The sequence below is a fragment of the Staurois parvus genome, unplaced genomic scaffold, assembly GCF_062004578.1.
Source record: "Staurois parvus isolate SC_StPar_1 unplaced genomic scaffold, SC_StPar_1.0 ptg000697l, whole genome shotgun sequence".
Taxonomy (NCBI): domain Eukaryota; kingdom Metazoa; phylum Chordata; class Amphibia; order Anura; family Ranidae; genus Staurois; species Staurois parvus.
The window spans coordinates 2,514,954-2,537,220 of record NW_028318493.1 but is presented as its reverse complement, the minus strand read 5'-3'; the positions used below and the strand labels follow the sequence as shown (position 1 = coordinate 2,537,220).

General features: G+C 43.0%; 1 protein-coding gene across 1 annotated transcript in view; it reads left to right on the top strand.

The window, feature by feature from the left end:
• TDRD1 (tudor domain containing 1) overlaps positions 1 to 22,267 on the top strand; it is a 106,586-nt gene that overhangs the window by 78,203 nt on the left and 6,116 nt on the right. The window contains exons 21-26 of the mRNA XM_089653094.1: positions 543 to 1,571; positions 3,883 to 4,002; positions 5,190 to 5,306; positions 7,735 to 7,902; positions 7,984 to 8,211; positions 13,396 to 13,433. Coding sequence (XP_089509220.1) covers positions 543 to 1,571; positions 3,883 to 4,002; positions 5,190 to 5,306; positions 7,735 to 7,902; positions 7,984 to 8,211; positions 13,396 to 13,433 — 1,700 coding nt within the window. The remainder of the gene's footprint in view (positions 1 to 542; positions 1,572 to 3,882; positions 4,003 to 5,189; positions 5,307 to 7,734; positions 7,903 to 7,983; positions 8,212 to 13,395; positions 13,434 to 22,267) is intronic.

The window sequence follows — 22,267 nt, the reverse complement described above, 5'->3', positions numbered from 1 at the left end:
GGCGGTAGTGCTAACCATTTAGCCACTGTGCTACCCAGAATTGGTTATACATTGAACTTGCAGTAAATGTTTTGTACATTAAAGGCATAGTCCACCTTTAGCAAAAATTAGTAAGTACATCAACATTGATATAAGAAAAACAAATGCATTGACCATATTTTTGCTTGAAGCCTACAGGGTAGTGAAACAGCGACCAGTGTGCCTTAAGTGCATTGCACAGGTTCTTGCATTGTTTTCTTGCCCCAGGCCCATATGGTGGTACAGACCTTCTTTTATGGGGTGGGAATGGACCAGAATTCTGGTGACCATACTTTGCTAACAATGTGTTCTGCTTTGGCAGATGAGACTTGTAGGATTTTCCTTGGACAATCCCTTTAAATGGAAGACCGGGCTCATTTAGATAAAAAAATATTGGTGGATGGGTTTAAGGGGATGTGCATGCAACCTTGCATCATGTTCATCCTGAATATGGGTGTAACATGAAACATGATTTAAAATGTGGATTATGCCTTTATTGATTGAATTTTTTTTTTTCTCTTAAGGTGTGAAGCCTCACGGCGAGAAGTGGGATCTAATAGCCGCTAAGAAATTTCAGGACTCCGTTGCTGGAGTAAAGCTGCGTGCAAAAGCCGTTTTCAGAAAGGAAAATGGCTACGTTGTCAAGTTGGTGGTGAGTGAAAGCGGTGAAGCCATAACCAATGTTCTCCTCGCTGAGAAAGTTGCTCTTCCTGATGATTGTAAAATGGATGACACTGATATGGAGACTGGCCCAGTCTTAGTAGCTAAGACAACAGATGAAGGCAGCAGCCAAGTTTGCCTTAACAAGGAACCCAATCTAACCAAGGAGACAAAAGCATCTCCCGTTCACAATTTTCCTGCAAAGGAACAAACAGGATTATCCCACAGAAATCAATTTTCTCCCGTCCAGATGAACTCTACTTTGCCCGAGCTTCAAGAAATCAGCTCTGCTAAGGCTGCAACAATCACTCCTCCTAAAGAATCGATTTCCCACAACACCACTACATCCCCTTTTGGAGTAAACCGCTCTGGTAATGCTACACCATCCCTTGATAAAGAATTAAATTCTGGTTACTCTTCACCAACCTTTCAGAGAATATTTTACACTAATGGCAAAGGTGTAAATTCTGTAAATGGCACGCTGTCTGCTAGCAGAAGATCAGCTTCTATTAATCTTGACTCATCAAGTCAAAGGGGGTTACACTCTGCTAAGTCTCTTCTACCATCACCAAGTAGGCTGTTGTCCACCCATGCTACTAGTCCTCCTTTGAAGAATGGATTAGTCTCAGCTAAGGATTCTCCATCTTCGCTACGAGAGTTGAAGTCCACAGGGGTCAGTCATTCTCAGCTTGGTTCTGCAAGTTCTCTACATCACGGACAGCTGCCATCTAACCAGCCTTCACAAAAAGAACTTACTGGAGATTCAACCAAAAGAGATTTGCAAACAACTGAATGTCTTTCTGCCAACCAACCAGCACCCTCTGCAGGTCAGGGTCTTCCAAATCCTCCTCTTTTAACAAAACAGCAGTCATCAGCCCTCGTGGAGGCTAGAGGTAAATATACACACGTGTAAGATCATGTGGGGTATCGGTGTTTATTTCATGCAAATTACTGTGTGTCCAGTGCAGGAACAAGGTCTTTTTAGCATCCAAGCTGTGAACTACTACAGCAGCTTAGGCTGCAGGTCCTGCTCTTGTTGCTGAAGTGCCCAAGGCGATCGCTACTTCTGCCTGTCCCTTGACCCAGTCTTGACTTACCCTTTAAGAAGTCAGTCTTGCACAGTTTTTCTGGCTCCTCTTCTGTACTGAAATGGCTTACTCTGATTTCACTGCACACTTTGAGCTTCACACAATATACATTAGAAACTGCAGCAAGTCTCATTTCCTGGCTGGAGGACATCCAGCAGCATCCAACATTTTTCCTTTCCAGCTTTACTAACTCTGGCCCACCCCTTTTACTCATTAGATGCAAGTTCTTTCCATTATGGAGGCTCAGAATCATTATTATTATTATACAGTATAAAGCGCCAGTAGTTCGCTCAGCGCTGTACATTACAAAGGGGGACAGAACATGTGACAGAACAATACCAATACAATGCAAAACATGAGGGGATCGAGGGCCCTGCTCTTTCGAGCTTACAATCTAGGAGGGAGGGGATGGTGGCACAGGAGGAGATAGCTGTGGGGGATGGAGTGGTAGAAAGAGTGGAGGAGGTCGGCAAGTTAGCAGGGGGTGGGGTAGGCTTCCCTGAAGAGATGGGTTTTCAGGGTGCACCTAAAGGAGAGGAGAGTAGGTGATAATCTGATGGGTTGGGGCAGGGAGTTCGAGGATGGGTGACACTCTGGAGAAGTCCTGGAGGCGGGCATGGGAGGAGGAGACCAGGGAACTAGAGAGAAGGAGGTCTTGTGAGGAGTGGAGTGTGCGTGCTGGGTGGTACTTGGATATTAGGTCAGTGATGCAGTTCGGGGCAGTATGGTGGACAGCTTTGTACGTCAGTGTTAGGATTTTGAATTTGATCCGTTGCGCAATCGGAAGCCAGTGGAGGGATTGGCAGAGGGGGGTGGCGGAGACAGAGCGGTTGGAAAGGTGAATGAGTCTGGCAGCCGTATTCAGGATGGACTGAAGCGGGGACATCCAGCGGCGAGGCAGGCCAGTGGGGAGGGAGTTGCAGTAGTCGAGTCGTGATACGATGAGGGAGTGGATGAGCTGTTTAGTGGTTTCTGGGGTTAGGAACGTGCAGATTTTGGCGATGTTGCGGAGGTGGAGTCTGCACGAGTTTGTTAAAGATTGGACTTGGGGCTGGAAGGATAGGTTGGAGTCCAGAATGACACCAAGTACTCTGGCCTGCGGGGCGGGTTTGATGGTAGCGTTATTCGATGTGATAGAGAAGTCAATGGGGGGTGGGGTTCGGGCTGGGGGAAGACAAGAAACTCGGTTTTGGAGAGGTTCAGTTTAAGGAAGTGGAGCGACATCCAATCTGATATGTCGCTCAGTAGGTGTGTAATTCGGGCGGAGACCGAGGGGGTGAGGTGGGGGGTTGAGAGATAGATTTGTGTGTCGTCGGCATAGAGGTGGTAGTTGAAGCCGTGAGAGTGTATGAGTTGGCCAAGGGAGGAGGTGTAGATGGAGAAGAGAAAGGGCCCAAGGACAGAGCCTTGAGGGACCCCAACAGAGAGGGGGAGTGAGGGGGAGGTTGTAGCATTATAGGTAACGCTGAAGGAGCGTTGTGACAGGTAGGATGAGAGCCAGGAGAGAGCAGAATCTCTGAGGCCGAATCGTGGGCTTTACCTAGGATGGCCTTCCTGGAAATGCTGCCTGTCTAAGCCACACCTCCAGACTGACCTCCACCCATCAAGGCATTTTGATATTTGCATAACTTTTCCCAAGATCTGGCCCACTCTTTTCATCAAGGCTTAGGGTATTTGATAAGAGTACTGAGGCAGGGTGCTGTGATATTTTCAGGAAGCTACGTACATCCCCCTGCCAGCCCCTCTCACCAGCCATGCATTTCATAGAGAAGCACATAGGCTTGGATGGTGTCACTGGGTTTAAAATAACTTATGTAATGAAAACTGAAAGCTTTTCTTTAAAATTTCATTACCATGATAATCGGAGTGGAAGGAGGAACCAGGAAAAGAAACACATAAGCAGATTAAACTTCAGCTCTTACAAGTTGTCATCAAATAGAAAAGACATGTAAGTAAAACCTCATTAGTATCTGTTTTGGATTCCTGAACTGTTTTGCAGAAATCTTTCCTGGATTGTACTTAAATGGTTTATTCATCCAAATAATGCAGTAGTAATCTTTCTTACATGGTGATTGGTGTGGTATTTGCATCCCTAAACCCGATTTTATATCTCTAGGAGTCAGTGTGGTGCAAAGCTGGGGGTCTGTTGATTTGCCACTAAATGAGCCGCTTGCTGCATGTGTATTAAGAGTGAGAAGTCCGGACTTGCTTTACGTGTTCCCAAAAGAAAACAGAGGTGAGGAAAAAAGTAGAGATCTATGTCCATTATGTATTGTATGGATATTTATCTATGTGTTTGTGATTGAGATAAATCCAACACATTACTATTAGCTTTACAAAGTATATAGAACCATTTACATTGTTCCCTGCCATGATGCAACTACCATTAATCCATGAATGGTTGATATGGTCATCAACTATACTATGGCATGAAGTTAAGTTCATTTGGCATTATAGCCTAACTTCAGGCTGTAGCTTTTTATTTCCAAATTTTTATTAAGAGATAACATTGGGGTGAGGGTAGTAGTCCTGGACACTCGTCAGTTCAATTGTTGATTATGTATTAGCCTGAAAAGTAGACGTCTTTTGTGCATACTTGTTCATTGATAGAAGATCAAAGTTGTTCTTTCTTGGTCAATATCATAGCTATATTTGTCCGAGGAGAACCAATTCGCTGTGTTCACAAATAATTTGGCCTGCTTAGGAGAACTCGAAAAGGGACAAGGTTTGCAAGCTGTAGGCAGAGTCTCGTGGGATGAGTGTGGAAGGTTGTAGAAGGGTGTAAGCCGCATTAAATAAATAAATAAAGGGGTTGGGATTGGTACTTAAAAGGAAAAAAAAAGAGGGTGTGGGAGGTAAGACGGTTGCATACATGAAAGAATTAATAAGAAGGGAAGGGATTGGGTCTATGTGGAGGTTGAGGATGCTGCAAGTGGTACTGTATGGACATCTGTACTGGTGCCCCCCCCCAAATTTGCATGTTCCCATTTACAAAATACACCACTAGAGTCTGTCCTTCTTGCATCACTGGTGTCGACTCATAGTACAATTTCGCCTCCGCCATAGTTGCCCCTAGTGATTATTGAAGTAGCCATGGACTTCTGATGCTGCAACAAATCTGCCTCCCCTGTTAACACATTACATTGTTGCCTACTGTATTGTGTTGGTTTTCTCTGTCATTTTTTGTGAGTTGGCCAAGGAGGTCAGCAGGTTCTGTGGAAACCACATGTGGCACCAATCAAATGACAGTTGCCTGCATTAAACATCTCTTCAGTGGAGCAGCACTTGAACCTGTTGACAATGTCTACATGCTTTATACTGTACATTGAGTTTCAACTAAATAATTTTTATGTTTGTTTGCAACAACAATCAGTTTTACCAATAAAGCGGCCATTGAGTGTATCATATTTTCTCTGCTTCCAGTGGATGTGGAGAAGCTGCAGCAAGTTATGATGGATATGTTTAGTTATTGTAATGCTGAGACAGAACAACCTGGCTATATACCATCTGTGGGTGACGCTTGCTGCGCCAAATTCTCAGGTCAGTAAAATGAAAACTGTTCTGCAGCTTATGAATACTGAAATCCCAACATTCCTCCTACCATTACTTGGCCGATGTGCAGCCCTTTTTTTTTTCTTTCTTTGCCTTGAAAGTTTAATTAAATTCAACTTAGAAGTTGCAACCACGTGAGCACCCTCCACTGAGAATCCTTATGCTATCGGGCTTTGGGGAGACCGTAGCAGCACACTGCTCTCACGTGAGTGACATGTGCAACACTCATGCATTGCATGTCCCAATAGGCAATGCACTTTCATGCTGATGGTGGTGTACTGCAGCCTACAGTATGGGAGAAGCAAGGGTCAGATTGTTTGTGCTCCTTGTAACATCTGCTGGCAGCGACACTGGCATCAGGACATCACCCCTGAAGTCTGGAGTACTACAAAGGAAGGTGTGCAAGTGTCTGCCTGGCTGCACAAGAACTTGCTGTGTGGCTTTGGACTTAGAGAGGAAGCATCAATGGAGGACCCAAAAGGCAGAACTTAGGAAAAGATGCCCTACTCTACCTAAAGTCTATCACCTGGCAAAATAATCTCCCTCCCACCCACCTTTAACCCATCCTTCCCATTTTTTTAGCCTGTGAACCTAGATATATTCATCTAAGTCTGCCATCTGGGTTCCTCACTGGCACAGTTTACGTGTACAGGAGACTACTAATCCAGTGCTACAGATATGCCCATGCTGGCCACGCTCCAATTTTCCCCTAGCACTGACCTTATTCTTGAGAGAACCCTTCTGCAGAATGTGCAATTGGATGTGCTGAGGTCACGCAGGCAGTGACTTGGACGTCCAAAGAATGAGCCCATCTCCTGTAGATAGAAGAGGAGAAAAGACTCGGGACTGGAGTGTTCTGTGACTACAGCTTTAGATGAGAAAACAGGGCTTTTTCGTTTTTTTTTTCTTCTAATGCCAGGAATCAGTTGGGGAAGGAGAATCCAGAGGTCTGCATTAAAGTAAGTTTAAAAAGCCCAATACCAACTTCTTATATTAGATCTATAAATATTAGTTAAATTAAACTTGAGCCCTCGTGAAAGGTGGAGAGTGTGAACCCCGAAGCATGTTAATGCTATATAAAAGGCTCTTTTATTCGGTTGGTCATTTAATAAAACCTCCTTTTGGACTCTAATTACCATTGGTGTGTCATCCTTGCTATGTTTAACATATCTGGATCTGTCTGAAAACCTCCTTCTCTGTAAGGGGATTGCAGATGGCAGACTTAGATGAATATATCTAGGTTCACAGGCTAAAAAAATGGGAAGGATGGGTTAAAGGTGGGTGGGAGGGAGATTATTTTTGCCAGGTGATAGACTTTAGGTAGAGTAGGGCATGGGAGCAGCCTTCGTAGCAATTCAGCTTAACGACTTGTAAACCAAGGTACGTTTATAAATATCCTACTATTCAAGGAGTTAAAGCAAACTCATGGTTGCTGCTAAAGCCATGAGCTTGGTGTGGATTTTTAGAACCATGGATGGTCTTTCAGGTAAAAGTGAAGACTTTTACAGGGCTCTGAAGGTGCTGACCCCCTCTGGTCCCCGTGGAGCCCCAGCCTCTTTAATTTCCCTGGGGATCCCAGGACTGTGGTAAACTGCTGTAACATTGACAGCAGAAGGTGATTTCTCCCCCGCAACTAAAGTACCCAAGAACTAATATGTATTACTCACTTCCAAGTTCAGAGCTCTAATTCCCTGGCTACTGTAGCTGGGGAACCAGCTAATGAAGCATGATCTGTGCCTAATTAGTTGCCATGGATGATAGTGGAGACATTGGGGTCTAATAGACACCCAATGTCGCCACAAAGAGGACTTGTACCTGCCCGTGCTATCACATAGGGGGCTTCTTAGCCACCTTGTGATAGCAATAAAGTTAAATGAAGAAAAAATAAAAGGGGGTAAACATCAAAGTGAGAGCCATATTCCTAGGTGCATAATTCTTGGTTAACTCTAAACTGTTAACCTGCAATAGCTTTTAAAGCATAGCCTATGGAGAAATTTGGTTGCCATGTCTTTTTGAGATTTCAAGGGTAAATGCAATTTTAAGGCCTGACATATATGGTATCTATTTACATGACGCAACCCTATTCTTTGTTTTACCAAAATATTGGTATAATACCACATTTGCGCTAAAATAGTTTTTAGCGTATATTTTATCTGAAGATATGCATTTCATAAATAGCTGCACAAACAACATGCAACATAAAAAGGTTTCAACTACTGCTATTTTATTCTTCAGGGTCTCTGCAGATTGTAATATTTCCCCTAGTAGACAAGTGGTAATAATATTGTCAATCATTTTGGACATTAATAACAGGAGATTTTGTGCCTCTCATGCATATACTAACATTGTTGTTAATAAAAGTCTGCTTTAGTCACAGATTTAGACTACTGCATGTCATGTGACTTTGTGTCTGCAGTGGACGGCCAGTGGTATAGAGCTGTCATCCTGGAAGTTTTGGACACCACAGTGGAAATAGCTTATGCGGATTATGGAAACCTGGAGACCCTCCCATTCTCCTGCCTTCGCCCACTAAAGGAAAGCTTCCTGTGCACCCCCATGCAGATCACACGGTGCCGTCTGTATGGTAAGATATTCCTAAATGTCAATATATTAAAATCTGACAAATATTGCAAGAGATTATTATTACTCACGTTCTCTCCTGCAGATGTGGCCCCAGTTAGCCATGAGTGGTCTCCTGAGGAGACACGAGTCTTGAACAGTCTACTGATGGGAGCTGATGTTGTCCTCATGGCTCGCTCAGTGGAAGCTGGTATATATTCCGTGTCTATGGAGAAGAAGCAGGATGCTGGAAACATAGATGTGGGAGAGAAGCTGGTAGTTGATGGTCTAGCAAAGCGTGCTGAAGCTGTTTCTTCAAGAGATGGACATAAAGGTAGCTACTACATCATTTCCGCTATTTGTCACCAGAAAATGGTGGCTGAATGTACATGAATGATTATTTTCCTAATTTATTTCCATCAAAAGTAATATTTTATGGGCACTCCAACAGTGAAGCCCCACATAGGAGTTTTCTGCATTTTTCCTGTTCATTTTGAGTTATGGTTGTTCAAGCTCATCTTAAAGCTGACCTCCATGTATTTTTAAAGTGTATCTGTACGCAAAACATTTTTCTTATTCATTAAAGCGGAGTTCCAGACTTTTTTTTTTCTCCCCTGAAAGACAATGGTCTCCCTTTTCACAGTCCGGTTTGGCAATATCTATATGTATTTTTTTTTTTTTCTTAAATGCCTTTAATTGATCATTTCTGTCTCCACTTCCGGTCTCGGCCGCCTAGGTGATTACATCATCAGGCATTCCCTAGGGCTTCTGGGATATCGGCGTCATCTATCCCAGCAGTCCTAAGGTATGCCTAATACCAAAATCTTGTGTTATTATGAGACCGGAAGTGACGCGATAACAGGGATTTCTTCACACTGTGCAGGTGCAAGATTTCTCCTTCTTCACACTGCGCAGGCGCTAGAAAGTGCCACGCCTTCTTCACACTGTGCAGGCAGGAGAAAGTGCTGCGCCTTCTTCACACTGTGCAGGCAGGAGAAAGTGCTGCGCCTTCTTCACACTCTGCAGGAGCGAGAACGGGAAGTGCATGCTGGGTAGCCAGCTGCAGTTTCCTGGAACAAAGTCTGAGCGGGCTTCAGATGACAGCGTTCACAATATGAGGGTAAGTAAGTTTATTTTTATTAAGGAAAGCAAAGGATTACAAGTACAGGTGATCCCAACTTGCATTGGCTAAGCTGCCACTCTCACGTAAGTGCCGTTAGAAAAAAATTAATTAAATGGCTGGAACTCCGCTTTAAGGAACCCAGGATGAGATCAGAGACAAATGGGTTATACTGCCACCTATAGGTGGAATTGGACACTGGTGAACCCCAAAACCATTAGCCAATCCGGTTTAACCTAGCCCACTCCCATCATGCTTCAGTCCTTTGCTGGTGTCCTAGGAAGATGGACATCTTTTACCCTTAGAGAAAAGCTTCCCTGTTTTTACTAAACCTTTCTTTAACTTTTTATTAAGAGATTAAGATGTGGTGTTATGTTGCTGAGCTGGGTTTCTTTATGCAGATGTCTTGATCAGCTTATCCTCTGTGCCGCCTTGGAGGCTTTACCTGGAAAGATTGCAGGGCTAACCTGTAATTTAAGCTTTAGCTACTGGGCTCTGTGTGTGGCACTACCCAGAATCCTAATGTACCAGTTTGTTAGCTGCAGTGAGCTTTACTAGTCCAGAGCCATGTCATAGCCTCCAATCCTCACCACGTTGATACAGTGCTGGTTAGCCACAGGGTGCTCTCCAGGTACACCACTAAGGTTGGTGTCTAAGGACAGGGCTGAAGGCGAGTAAAGTCCCTAAAGGCCCAATGGGGTGCTCCGGCCATGATGGGTGAAGATTGGGCCTGAGGGCCCTGCCTTTGGACTGGTAAGTTGTTCAGTGGACTAAGTGACAATTTCCCCCTGAAAGTTTACTTTGTGTTTTGTCTTCTCTGGGCAGTTCTTTATTGCAGCACTACAGCTGCTTTGGAGGAGCTCAAAAGTGGAAGTATAGTACTTGCATGTGCGCGATGTCATCATGCGCTTTTTATTTTGCACTGGTTCTGCGCACAGGAACACATGCATTAAATTGCCAGAGTATGAAGAATCGGAATCATTCTGCCTCTGGACTTGCAGTAGAATTGCATAGGCACTGCAGGTATTGAGACACATGCGCTGGGTGACGGCTTCCCTCTAGATTCAGGCCTTTTCAACCCTCAGCAAATCATGGCCTTGCACAGGCTTAAAGGTGGTGGTAGTGGTGAGGTCATGGGGGTGGGCTCCCAAGTTCCTCAATCAGATAGGGAGGACACCCCTACAAACCCCTACTTTTTGGATTTACATGTGTCCTCATTATCCTTAAAAGCATATAAAAATACTTCAGACTGCCATACAATTGAAAAGGGAGCTTCAGAAAATATGCTTGATAATGTGGAAAGAACTCACTGCTGTTGCCCACAAAACCTTGGTATTGTTCAGATCAATTCTCCTCTGTCTTGCCATGCCCGTTTGGGTACAAAGAGACAGAGGGATTTATAAGTCTGCCATTCCCACCATTCCTAAATCAAGAAATGCCACTTTAGGAATATCTACCATCGTGCCTGGAAATCCTTCTTTGCCTGATGTGAACACAGGAACATCAGTCCCAGAGACTACTCTGTGACTTGCATTCTGGTCTTCCTACAGTCAGTTCTTGACCAGAACTTGTCCGTAAGCATTTTGAAAAACCTCTGGTTTTCCTCTTCCTTGTCATTCAAGGTGTATGTTGTATGAGACCCCCATTACAGCTCCCTTGGTATCTTAGCTTGGTTCTCTCTGCCCTGCAGAAACTTCCTTTGAGCACATTCAGGGATATTCCCCTGGATCAGGTTCTCCAAACTGCAACCCACGGGCTGGAAGTGGCCCTTTGCTTGCTTTTAAGGGCCTTTTGGGCACTTTTCCTTCCACTGATATGAAGCACTATTCCTTCCATTAATACCAACGATGGGATGCTATTCCTCCCACTGACACCAACGATGGAGCACTATTCCTCTCACTGACACCAACAATGGGGTGCTATTCTTCTCACTGACACCAACGATTGGGCTCTATTCCTCCCACTGACACCAACGACGGGGCGCTGTTCCTCCCACTGACCCCAACAACGGGGTGTATGTTGTATGGGCGCTGTTCCTTCTTTGCCTGATGTGCCCCTTCTGGGTACAAAAATTATACATGGTAGCTTTCTGACAACAGCAATAAATACATGCACATACCTATTCATACATACATTTATACACTATATTGCCAAAAGTATTGGGACGCCTGCATTTACACACACATGAACTTTAATGGCATCCCAGTCTTATTCTGTAGGGTTCAATACTGAGTTGGCCCCGCCCTTTGCAGCTATAACAGATTCAACTCTTCTGGGAAGGCCGTCCACAAGTTTTAGGAGGGTGTCTATGGGAAGGTTTGACCATTCCTCCAGAAGTGCATTTGTGAGGTCAGGCACTGATGTCGGATAAAAAGCCCTGGCATGCAGTCTCCTCTATAATTCATCCCAAAGGTGTTCTATCAGGTTGAGGTCTGGACTTTGTGCAGGTCAGTCATGTTCTTCCACCTCCAAACTTGCTCATCCATGTCTTTTATGGACCTTGCTTTGTGCACTGGTGTGCAGTCATGTTGGAACAGGAAGGGGCCATCCCCAAACTGTTCCCACAAAGTTGGGAGCATGAAATTGTCCAAACTGTCTTGGTATGCTAACGCCTTAAGAGTTCCCTTCACTGGAACTAAGAGGCCAAGCCCAACCCCCGAAAATCAACCCCACACCATAATCCCCTCTCCACCAAACTTTACACTTGACACAATGCAGTCAGGCAAGTACCGTTCTGGCAACCTCCAAACCCAGACACGTCCACCAGATTGCCAGACAGAGAAGCACGATTGTTCACTCCAGAGAACACGTCTCCACTGCTCTAGAGTCCAGTGACAGCATGCTTTACACCACTGCATCAGACGCTTTGCATGGTACTTGGTGATGTAAGGCTTGAATGCAGCTGCTCGGCCATGGAAACCCATTCCATGAAGCTCTCTATGCACTGTTGTGCTAATCTGAAGGCCACACGAAATTTGGAGGTCTTTAGCTATTGACTCTGCAGACAGTTGGTGACTCCTGCTCACTGTGTGCTTCAGCATGCGCTGACCCCGCTCTGTCATTTTACGTGGCCTACCACTTCATGGCTGAGTTGCTGTTGTTCCCAATTGCTTCCACTTTGTTATAATACCACCAACAGTTGAGCATGGAACATTTAGTAGCCAGGAAATGTCACGGATGGACTTATTGCACAAGTGGTAACCTATCACGGTATTACGCTTTAATTCACTGAGCTCCTGAGAGAGACCCATTCTTTTACAAATGTTTGTAGAAGATTCTTCATGCCTAGGGGCTTGATTGTATACACCTGTGGCCAGGGAAGTGATCGGAACACCTAAATCCAATGATTTTGAGGGATGTCCCAATACTTTTGGAGATATATATATATATATATATATATATATATATATACACAGTTGCAAGAAAAAGTATGTGAACCCCTTGGGATTACGTGGAGTTTTGCATGAATTGGGCATAAAATGTGCTCTGAACGTCATCTAAGTCACAGCAATAGAAGAACACAGTCTGCTGAACATAATACTACACAAACATTAGATGTTGCCATGGTTTAATTGCACATAACATGTAAACATTCACAGTGCCGGGAGGAAAAAGTATGTGAACCTTTGGACTTAACTGGTTGACCCTCCTTTGGCAGCAATAACCTCAACCAAACGTTTCCTGTAGTTGCAGATCAGACCTGCACAACGATCACAAAACTGGCTCCAATTAGCTCTGGGAGAAGTCATTAAGCTAGGGCCTCACATACTTTTTCCTCCCTGCACTGTGAATGTTTACATGTTATGTGCAATTAAACCATGGCAACATCTAATGTTTGTGTAGTATTATGTTCAGCAGACTGTGTTCTTCTATTGTTGTGACTTAGATGACGTTCAGAGCACATTTTATGCCCAATTCATGCAAAACTCCACGTAATCCCAAGGGGTTCACATACTTTTTCTTGCAACTGTATATAAGTACCAATATGCAGACATACATACATTACATACCAATAAAATGTTAGCAACACCCCAGACAAATAATACAAGTGTAGTCAAATGATTGCAAATATTATAAAAGAAAAAATATACCAATGCAATATTTGCATATAAAACATAAAATATTAAGGTGTATTAACAATCTTGGGAGTTTGTGTATGATGAAGTAATAGACATAATAGCCCTTTTCCCAGTGTTTTAGCACTAGCGCTTGGTGATTGACCACTCAGGCTCCCAACACTGTTTCCTGGGGTGGAAAAAGAGTCCTGTGTAAGCTCTAAGAAGCTTTTATTGATACTTACAGTATTGCCTAGCTATGTGGCAAGATTGCAATTTATTTGTTGCTTCAACTCTAATCCATTGGGTTTTTGTGTTTTTCTAATATGTATATTTATTCTAGAGAAAGATGGCTGCTGCTGCCAGGAGTTCAGGAAGAGGGTGAGTGACCTGCAAGGCTGCACCTGAAACATCTGTCATAGTCATGACATTATACAATGACAAAATAAAACAGTTTGCCTTACACTTTGATATTCCAGCTGACATAATTTTCAGCTCCGTGGAAGATTGCAGATAGTCATTTGATTGGGGTTCTCTTTGCATAAGACACAGGATTTCACTGACTTTGAGACATTGAAGTAATTTTCACACTAATGCCGTCAATTTAATGTGTAGAACAAGCAGAGGTGTGATGTTTGTTTTAATGTGCAGCACAAACTCAAATCTGTCTAGACTGTCTGTTATCGTCATCTTGTTCATCCTCCCATTATCATGCAGAATGCTCTGCTCTGACTTGTCCCTGAATTTCTGCTGGTTCTGCAGCTTGTGTGCTGTGTACACATCGGAGGGTGACGGCTGTTCTGTCACAACAACTGGAAACTGCAGTGTGAGTTTTGATAGGAGCAATTAAAACTGCACTCCAAGGATAATATTTAATTTTAAACATAAGAGCCCTTTAACACCCATCAGTTTTTGATGTGCTTTTTAAGTTTAACCACTTGCCTACAGGGCACTTAAACCCCCTTCCTGGCCAGGCCAATTTTCAGCATTCAGTGCCGTCGCACTTTGAATGACAATTGCGCAGTCATGCAACACTGTACCCATATAAAAAATTTTGATCATTTTTTTTGAGACATAGCTTTCTTTTGGTAGTATTTAATCACCTATGGGTTTTTTATTTTTTGGTAAACATACCAAAAACAACTGAAAATGTTGCAAAAAAATTTTTTTCTTAGTTTTTGTTATCTAATTTTGTAAATAAGTGATTTTTGTCCTTCACTGATGTGCACTAATGAGGCTGCAGTGATTGGTACTGATAGGCTGCACTGATGAGGAGGCATTGGTAGGTGGCACTGATGGGCATTGACAGGCATCACTGATGGGCACTGAAAGGCAGCACTCATATATTGCACTGACTGGCACTGATAGGCGGCACTAACTGGCACTGATAGGTGACACTGACTGGCACTGATAGGTGGCACTGAAAGGCGGCTCAGATGGGCATTGATATGTGGCATTGATGTGCACTGGTAGGCACTGATATGTGGCACTGATGGGGCTACGCTGATCATCAGTGCCCTGATGATCAGTGTACATGTCTCCTCTGAGGAATGCCGATTACTGGCTCTCCTCTCCGCTCGAGCTGTCAGCGTGACAGCTAGTGAGGAGAGAAATGCCGATAACCGGCATTTCCTTATTTACATGCAATCAGTTGTGATTGGACACAGCTGATCACATGACCAAGCCGACGTCTTAGGCTCTTTCCATTGGTCGGTGATCCGCTGTGTCGGAGGGATACAGCGTTCAACCAATCGCTGCGCTTCACGCCCCCGGAGCTGTGCACGAGCGATCAGAGTGGGAGGTCGTCATATGACGTCCTCCCAGAACAAGAGAACCGCCTTGTGCCTGTCATTTCCTTATATGGCGGGCAGGAGGAGGTTAAAGAGCAGAAGAAAATGCATCTCTTTAAATCCTATGGAACTCTTCCCACTGCAGGTGCACTGCGCTTTGGAAAGTCCTGCATGCTGCATCTTTGGTGCAGTTTTTTAAAAGCAATTGTAAGTCAATGGGAATGTATTAAAAGCGCACCAGTTTGAAAGGGCCCTTAAGCTGACCCAAAGGTGTATCAAAAAACTGATCAGTGAGAAAGTGTTCTAAGTATCTAAGTGTTAATATATATTAAATAAAACTGCGCTGAATGCGTGAAAAAGTAATAAATGCCACTATTAAACTGTGTATAAACACAAAATGCTGCCACTCTTAAAAATAAAGAAAACACCAAAAAAGAGCACTTAAACCAGTGATCAAGTAGCGCATAAATTCTTATCTGTGTAAATAATTACAAATATATATATATAAATGATAAAATGAGTAGAATACAAAATATCAATCAAAAAATTATATATATAAAACATATATATATCGATATATAAGTGAGGTGTATAGTCCCAAAGAAGTCCAAATAATATGAATTTATCCGCCAAACAGTTCTTCAAAATCTTCTTAAAGGTTGACCACCACGTGACAAATTGTACTGTGAAAAATAAGGGGTACCCCCCTCTCAGGTGTACACTCACCAGCAAGTGTTGCCTCCCACTCTCATGGTTGGCAAATTTGGCTTAATAGACATTTTTCAATGGAAACAAGAGATTAACCAGACCATAATATTCCAATCTCCTTCCCTTTCAAAACGACCAAGAACATATAACAGGTGCTCATGAATTCCAATATTTCAGCATTAGAAGTAATGATCAGGGACTCCTTTTTCTTCCCAATACTTCACACTCAAATAATGACCATGTAAGAGAAAAGAAGAGAATGCCCCAATGGTGCAGTACAAAACAGAGCTCCTTTATTGCCAAAGTGGACTGACACTTACGAGATAAAACAGAATTAAAAGCCCAAAGATGTTGCATACATGTGCATGTAGGAAAGAAAGCCGAGCCAGTGCTCTCACCACCGCCGGGCACTCGATCACTGATGCTCCTGCGTCATTTCCGGTTTCGGTCAGCGTCACTTCCGGACGTCGCACAGTGTCTTTTTATAGTCTGTGCCATCATCAGTTGGCTAAAGGAAATGTAGTTATGCCCATGCACCTGGAGGAATTACCAAGTAAGCAGTACGTCACTTCTGTTCACTTTATGGCGATGCAGTAACAAACTACAGTTCCCATCATGCAATGAGAGTTGTAGTTCTCAATAGGTTTGTACTGGCTTATGGTGAGTGGGACAGACCAGGATTCTCATTGCCAGTTCAGCTGTGCAGTGTTAGTGGGTGGGACAGACCAGAAGTCTGCAGTGCTTGGTTCCTGCCACTACAGCAAGCTATGCTGGGCATGTTACCTGACCAGTGGCCTGGAGAAGGAGTGGGCATAGTGACCACTAGTCTTACAAAACAGAAATAAAGGACTCGGAGTCCCTTTATTCTGCAGGAATAAGGGTTGCATTTTCTTGATTTCAGTTTTAAACGTGGTTTGAAATGGACATGATGTTAAAATCGAATTCCTGGCAACTTAGGGCAGCACAGACTGGGTGTTTGTGGAACAGGGGTCACTGGCTGGCATTGATTGGTACAGGAGGCATGGGTTGAGTATGGTTGCTAATTATGAGGTGTGAGCCATAGAAAAGACCTTAAGTTGGATATTTAGCAGTAGTGGGGTCACCAGGGTGCCCGTGCATGAGCTTGACCGTAAGAGGGTACAGGTGCTACATGTCGGCTATAAGTGATCTATGGGCTATGGGCTGCTGCAGGTAGCAATGAAAGTGTAAACTGTCTCTTCCCAACAAATCTTACTCAAGTTGTATGCGAGACACAACAGGTCACAGGCAATGTGCAGAGGACACAGCTGTAGTCAGATGGCAAGCTTTGGGAAAAGTGCATTCATATCTGTATGCATATCTTCAAAAACGTATCTCTACCCCAGCTGCAGACACACATTTTGTGTCCTTTAGATTCATAATCTCCATAATCCTAGAAGACAAACTAGTATTGATAAGTCACTACAGACATATCTGAATCATGTGTTTTCTCTACACACTGCAGTCTTCAGCTGCAATGTCTACAGTTGTGATTCAATATTGTTTAAAACTCATCCAGAGATTTGTTTTTTTTATGTTTAAGGTTTTTGTAGACTACTTTAATTTCTTTATCATAAATCATGGGACAAAGAGCGGTTTAGTAATCCTTAAAGTGTTACTAAACACAGGACTCTGCTTTCACTATATCTGGTCTCCCACAGTACATGAAACATGGAAATGCAATTATTTTAGTATATATAAACTGCTAAATACATCTTCTCATCAGCAGTATATAGCAGTGTTGTGAAATCTATCAGTGTCCAGCAGAGCACTGGTTAAAGCTTGTAAGAGGAGTTTTTATTGTCCTCTCACTGCCCTATGTGATTTCATAACCCCTCTGCTTGTTCTTCCAAGAAAAAGAAAAAACTCTTTAGCTGTACACACCAAACAGAGTATGTGCAGAGTGTCCCTGGAGGCTGTGTTCTGTCAGGAGATGCAATGGGGAACATGGAAGAAGGAGAGGATCAGAGAAGACAGGATCAAACATCCTTTTTACACAATGCAGAGGATTAACCCCTTACATTCTACTTTGAGTATAGCAAGCATGCTTTGCTGCATATACAGACTGATTTTACTTTTGTGGGTTTAGTAACACTTTAATAGCAGGGTTATGTGTCGCCTACAAGTGAAAAAACTGGCAATAAAAAAGTAATCTGGGCATAACCACTCCCTTGCTTGAAAGGCTTCAGTTTTTTTGCCAGTAATTTACATAAATCAACAAGGAGGCACAAGAAGTTGAGCGGCCCAGGAGGAAGTGGATCTCATCCTTGCCTGGGTGGAGCTTCACTATCCTGCCATGTCCGCAGTTCAAATTCCAGGAGTGGAAAATTGGCAGGTGGACTTTCTCGGTTGATGACAGTTTCTTCCATGACTACTTCACAGAATTCAGGTGGAAGGAATACCGGTGATTTTGATTGTCCCAGCTTGACCCAGAAGAACATGATTCTTAAAACTTGTGAAAATGTTAGGGGGCAGTCTTTGGACCCTTTTAGATTGTCCTGACCTCTGGCAAAAGGTATGATCTCCCATTCTTCTTTACAGACACTGCCTTCAATGACATGGCTATTGAAGCCAGAGTCTTAAGGAATAAAAGAGTTTCTGATTCGGTCATTCCTTTACTTTTAAAAGCTAGCAAGGCCACTTTGTGGAAGATCTATTATGGGACCTGGAAATCTTATATATCATGGTGTGAGGAAAATCATTTTAATCTGCTTAAATATGTGGTGAGCGGTATTCTGACCTTTCTTCAGGTGGGTTGAGATTCATCTGGCCTTGAGCACAATTAAGGGTCAGATGTCGGCATTGGCAGTCTTTTTTCAGAGACCAATCGCTTTTTATACTTTGGTACTTGACTTTTTGCAGGTTGTCTTACGGATCTTAGATTGTAAGCTCCAAGGAACAGGGCCCTCTTAACCCTCTTGTATTGAACTGTATTGTTGCTCTATTGTCTCCTGTTATATTGTAAAGCGCTGAGAAAACTGTTGGTGCTATATAAATCCTGTATAATAATAATAATTGTTCCATTGTTCTTCCCCTGGTCCAACCACTCTTGACACCATGGGATCCCAACCTTGTACTCTCTGTTTAAACAGAAATCTCCATTTGAGCCTATTTGAGACCTTCCCTTGGTCCTTTTGAAGAGAATGTGTTTCTGGTAGTCATTACATTGGCGTGTAGGGATTTTGCCAGCAAGAGGAGGACTTTCTGTCCTTTTTTTCTCACTGTTCAGTCACTTATAGGTGTCGCATAGCCCTGCTCTTAGGGTTCACAAAGCTGCTCTGTGTCCCATGATGTACTTAAAGTAATAGATTCTACAGGTACGTCAAAAATACAATTATTTTTAATTATCTGTATGACTAACCCAAATACGTGTACTTTAAATGGAGATAAAGGAATAGGGTGTAGAAAAGTATTATAGGGGGGTGATGGGCTCTGCTTCATTTTGTTTGTAGTGGTTTCAAAGGTGGACACTAATGTGTAGGAGGCATCTCCTTCATTAGCTGTACTTTTCAAGGGACTGTCAAGCTCCAATCCCTTCTCACATGTAACTCAGGTGTTGATGGGCGAGGAGTGTTGCAGTAACTCTTGCTAGATTTTTGGTTGCTAGAATGTCTGTTTTATTTTTAAAATGATAAACAACCAACCCTTTTGGTAGTTTAGTTGTCACCGCCAGTGATGACCTCAGGTGGGTTCCGACACGACTCCAAACCTACCTGAGCTATCCCACCAGAAAGCTGTGAAAGCCGACAGGCAATCATAGCCGGCCGTGGCATTTCCTGCCCCTTGCATACATCTTTGTCCTTGCATACAACCCTTGTCCGAGCACTCCTGAGCTCATCTCTATTCACCACCTTCAGGCCTGTAGTGCTCAGGTGGTAAGTATCCAGTGGTGTGTATGGGATGGATTCTTGGAGTCTGTATTGTACAGTGCTCAGCATAAATGAGTACACCCAACAAATTTGTCACAAAACCTTTACTTTCCTTTCAGAATCAATTTTTTCTATGGGACACTACTACAAAATACTCCCACAAATGTGGGCCATTGATTGCAATCAAGATTTGTTAATTTGCACACACAAAAAAAAGTATTTTTCCTAACAAACTCATTCAAAACCATTCTGCAAAAATGAATACACTCCAATGAAAGTCTTAGGAGCAAAGCTAAATTTTAGACGACAAAATCCTAATTAACAAAAATTAATCTACAGGTGAATCTAATCATTAAACAGGTGTCCAAAATATGGAATCACCACAAAATGTTCGATCAATCATTTAAATTTTGTAGAAAAAAAACTATCACAGACATGCCTCAAAACTATTTTCATTTAACAGTCCAACCTTCTGGCTTTAACAAACACTTAAAAAAAAAACAAAAAAAACAAAAAACAGTTGCAACTGTTCTTGCGGGTCAAACAGAGGAAAAAATATGGAATCACCCCATTCTAAGTAAAATATTATGGAATTACCATGTACTTTGCTGTTTTAAAACAAACATTGGCATCAGATTACATCTGCTAGTTAGTCTGCAGTTAAAGAGTGCTTGCACACCTTGGTGAGCTGTTGCACCAAGCTGATTGACATGAATCATGGCTTCAGCATGAGAGATGTCAGTTGAAACAATGGAGAGGATTATGAAACTTCTCCAAGAAGGTAAACCATCACGGAATGTTGCAAAAGATGTTTGATGTTCCCAGTCAGCTGTGTCTAAAATCTGGACCAAGTACAAATCAAATGAGAAGGTTGTAAAAGAGAAGCGTACTGGTAGACCAAGGAAGACATCAAAGCGTTAAGATAGAAAACTTAATGCAACATGCCTTGAAAACAGAAAATGCACAACAAAACAAATGAGGAACAAATGGGCAGAAACTGGAATCAATGTCTGTGACCGAACTGTAAGACATTGCCTAAAGGAAATGGGATTTACATACAGAATAGCCAAATGAAAACCATCATTAACATCTAAACAGGAAAAAAAAACAAGGTTACAGTGGGCTAAAGAAAAGCAGTCATGGACTGTGGATGACTGGATGAAAGTGATACTCTGTGATGAATCACAAATCTGCACTGGGCAGGGTGATGTTGCTGGAACTTTTGGTGCCGTTCAAATGAAATGTATAAAGAAAATATGCAAATTTCCACAATCATTGATGATATGGGGTTGCTTGTCGGGTAAAGGTACGGGGGGGATGACAGTCATTAAATCTTCAATAAATGTGCAAGTTTATATTGAGGTTTTAGACACTTTTCTTCTTCCATCAATTGAAAGGATGTTTGGTGATGATGACACCATTTTTCAGGATGATAATGCATCTTGCCATAGGGCAAAAGCCGTGAAAACTTTCCTTCAAGAAAGACATACAGGTGAAACTCGAAAAATTAGAATATCGTGCAAAAGTTCATTTATTTCAGTAATGCAACTTAAAAGGTGAAACTAATATATGAGATAGACTCATTACATGCAAAGCAAGATAGTTCAAGCCGTGATTTGTCATAATTGTGATGATTATGGCTTACAGCTCATGAAAACCCCAAATCCACAATCTCAGAAAATGAGAATATTGTGAAAAGGTGCAATATTCTCGGCTCAAAGTGTCCCACTCTAATCAGATAATTAAGCCATAACACCTGCAAAGGGTTCCTGAGCCTTTAAATGGTCTCTGTCTGGTTCAGTAGGAATCACAATCATGGGAAAGACTGCTGACCTGAGAGTTGTGCAGAAAACCATCATTGACACCCTCCATAAGGAGGGAAAGCCTCAAAAGGTAATTGCAAAAGAAGTTGGATGTTCCCAAAGTGCTGTATCAAAGCACATCAATAGAAAGTTATGTGGAAGGGAAAAGTGTGGAAGAAAAAGGTGCACAAGCAGCAGGGATGACCGCAGCCTGAAGAGGATTGTCAGGAAAAGGCCATTCAAAAGTGTTGGGGACTTTCACAAGGAGTGGACTGAGGCTGGAGTCAGTGCATCAAGAGCCACCACACACACACAGATCCTGGACATGGGCTTCAAAAGTCTTATTCCTCTTGTCAAGCCACTCCTGAACAACAAACAACGTCAGAAGCGTCTTACCTGGGCTAAAGAAAAACAGACCTGGTCTGTTGCTCAGTGGTCCAAAGTCCACTTTTCGGACGAGAGCAACTTTTGCATCTCATTTGGAAACCAAGGACCCAGAGTATGGAGGAAGAATGGAGAGGCACACACTGCAAGATGCTTGAAGTCCAGTGTGAAGTTTCCACAGTCTGTGTAGATTTGGGGAGCCACGTCATCTGCTGGTGTTGGTCCACTGCGCTTCATTAAGTCCAGGGTCAACGCAGCCGTCTACCAGGAGATTTTGGAGCACTTCATGCTTCCTTCCACAAATGAGCTTTATGGGGATGCTGACTTCATTTTCCAGCAGGACTTGGCACCTGCCCACACTGCCAAAAGCACCAAAAACCTGGTTCAATGACCGTGGGATTACTGTGCTTGATTGGCCAGCAAACTCGCCTGACCTGAACACCATAGAGAATCTATGGGGCATTGCCAAGAGAAAGATGAGACATGAGACCGAACAATGCAGAAGAGATGAAGGCCGCTATTGAAGCATCCTGGTCTTCCATAACACCTCAGCAGTTCCACAGGCTGATAGCTTCCATGCCACGCCGCATTGAGGCAGTAATTGCTGCAAAAGGGGCCCAAACCAAGTACTGAGTACATATGCA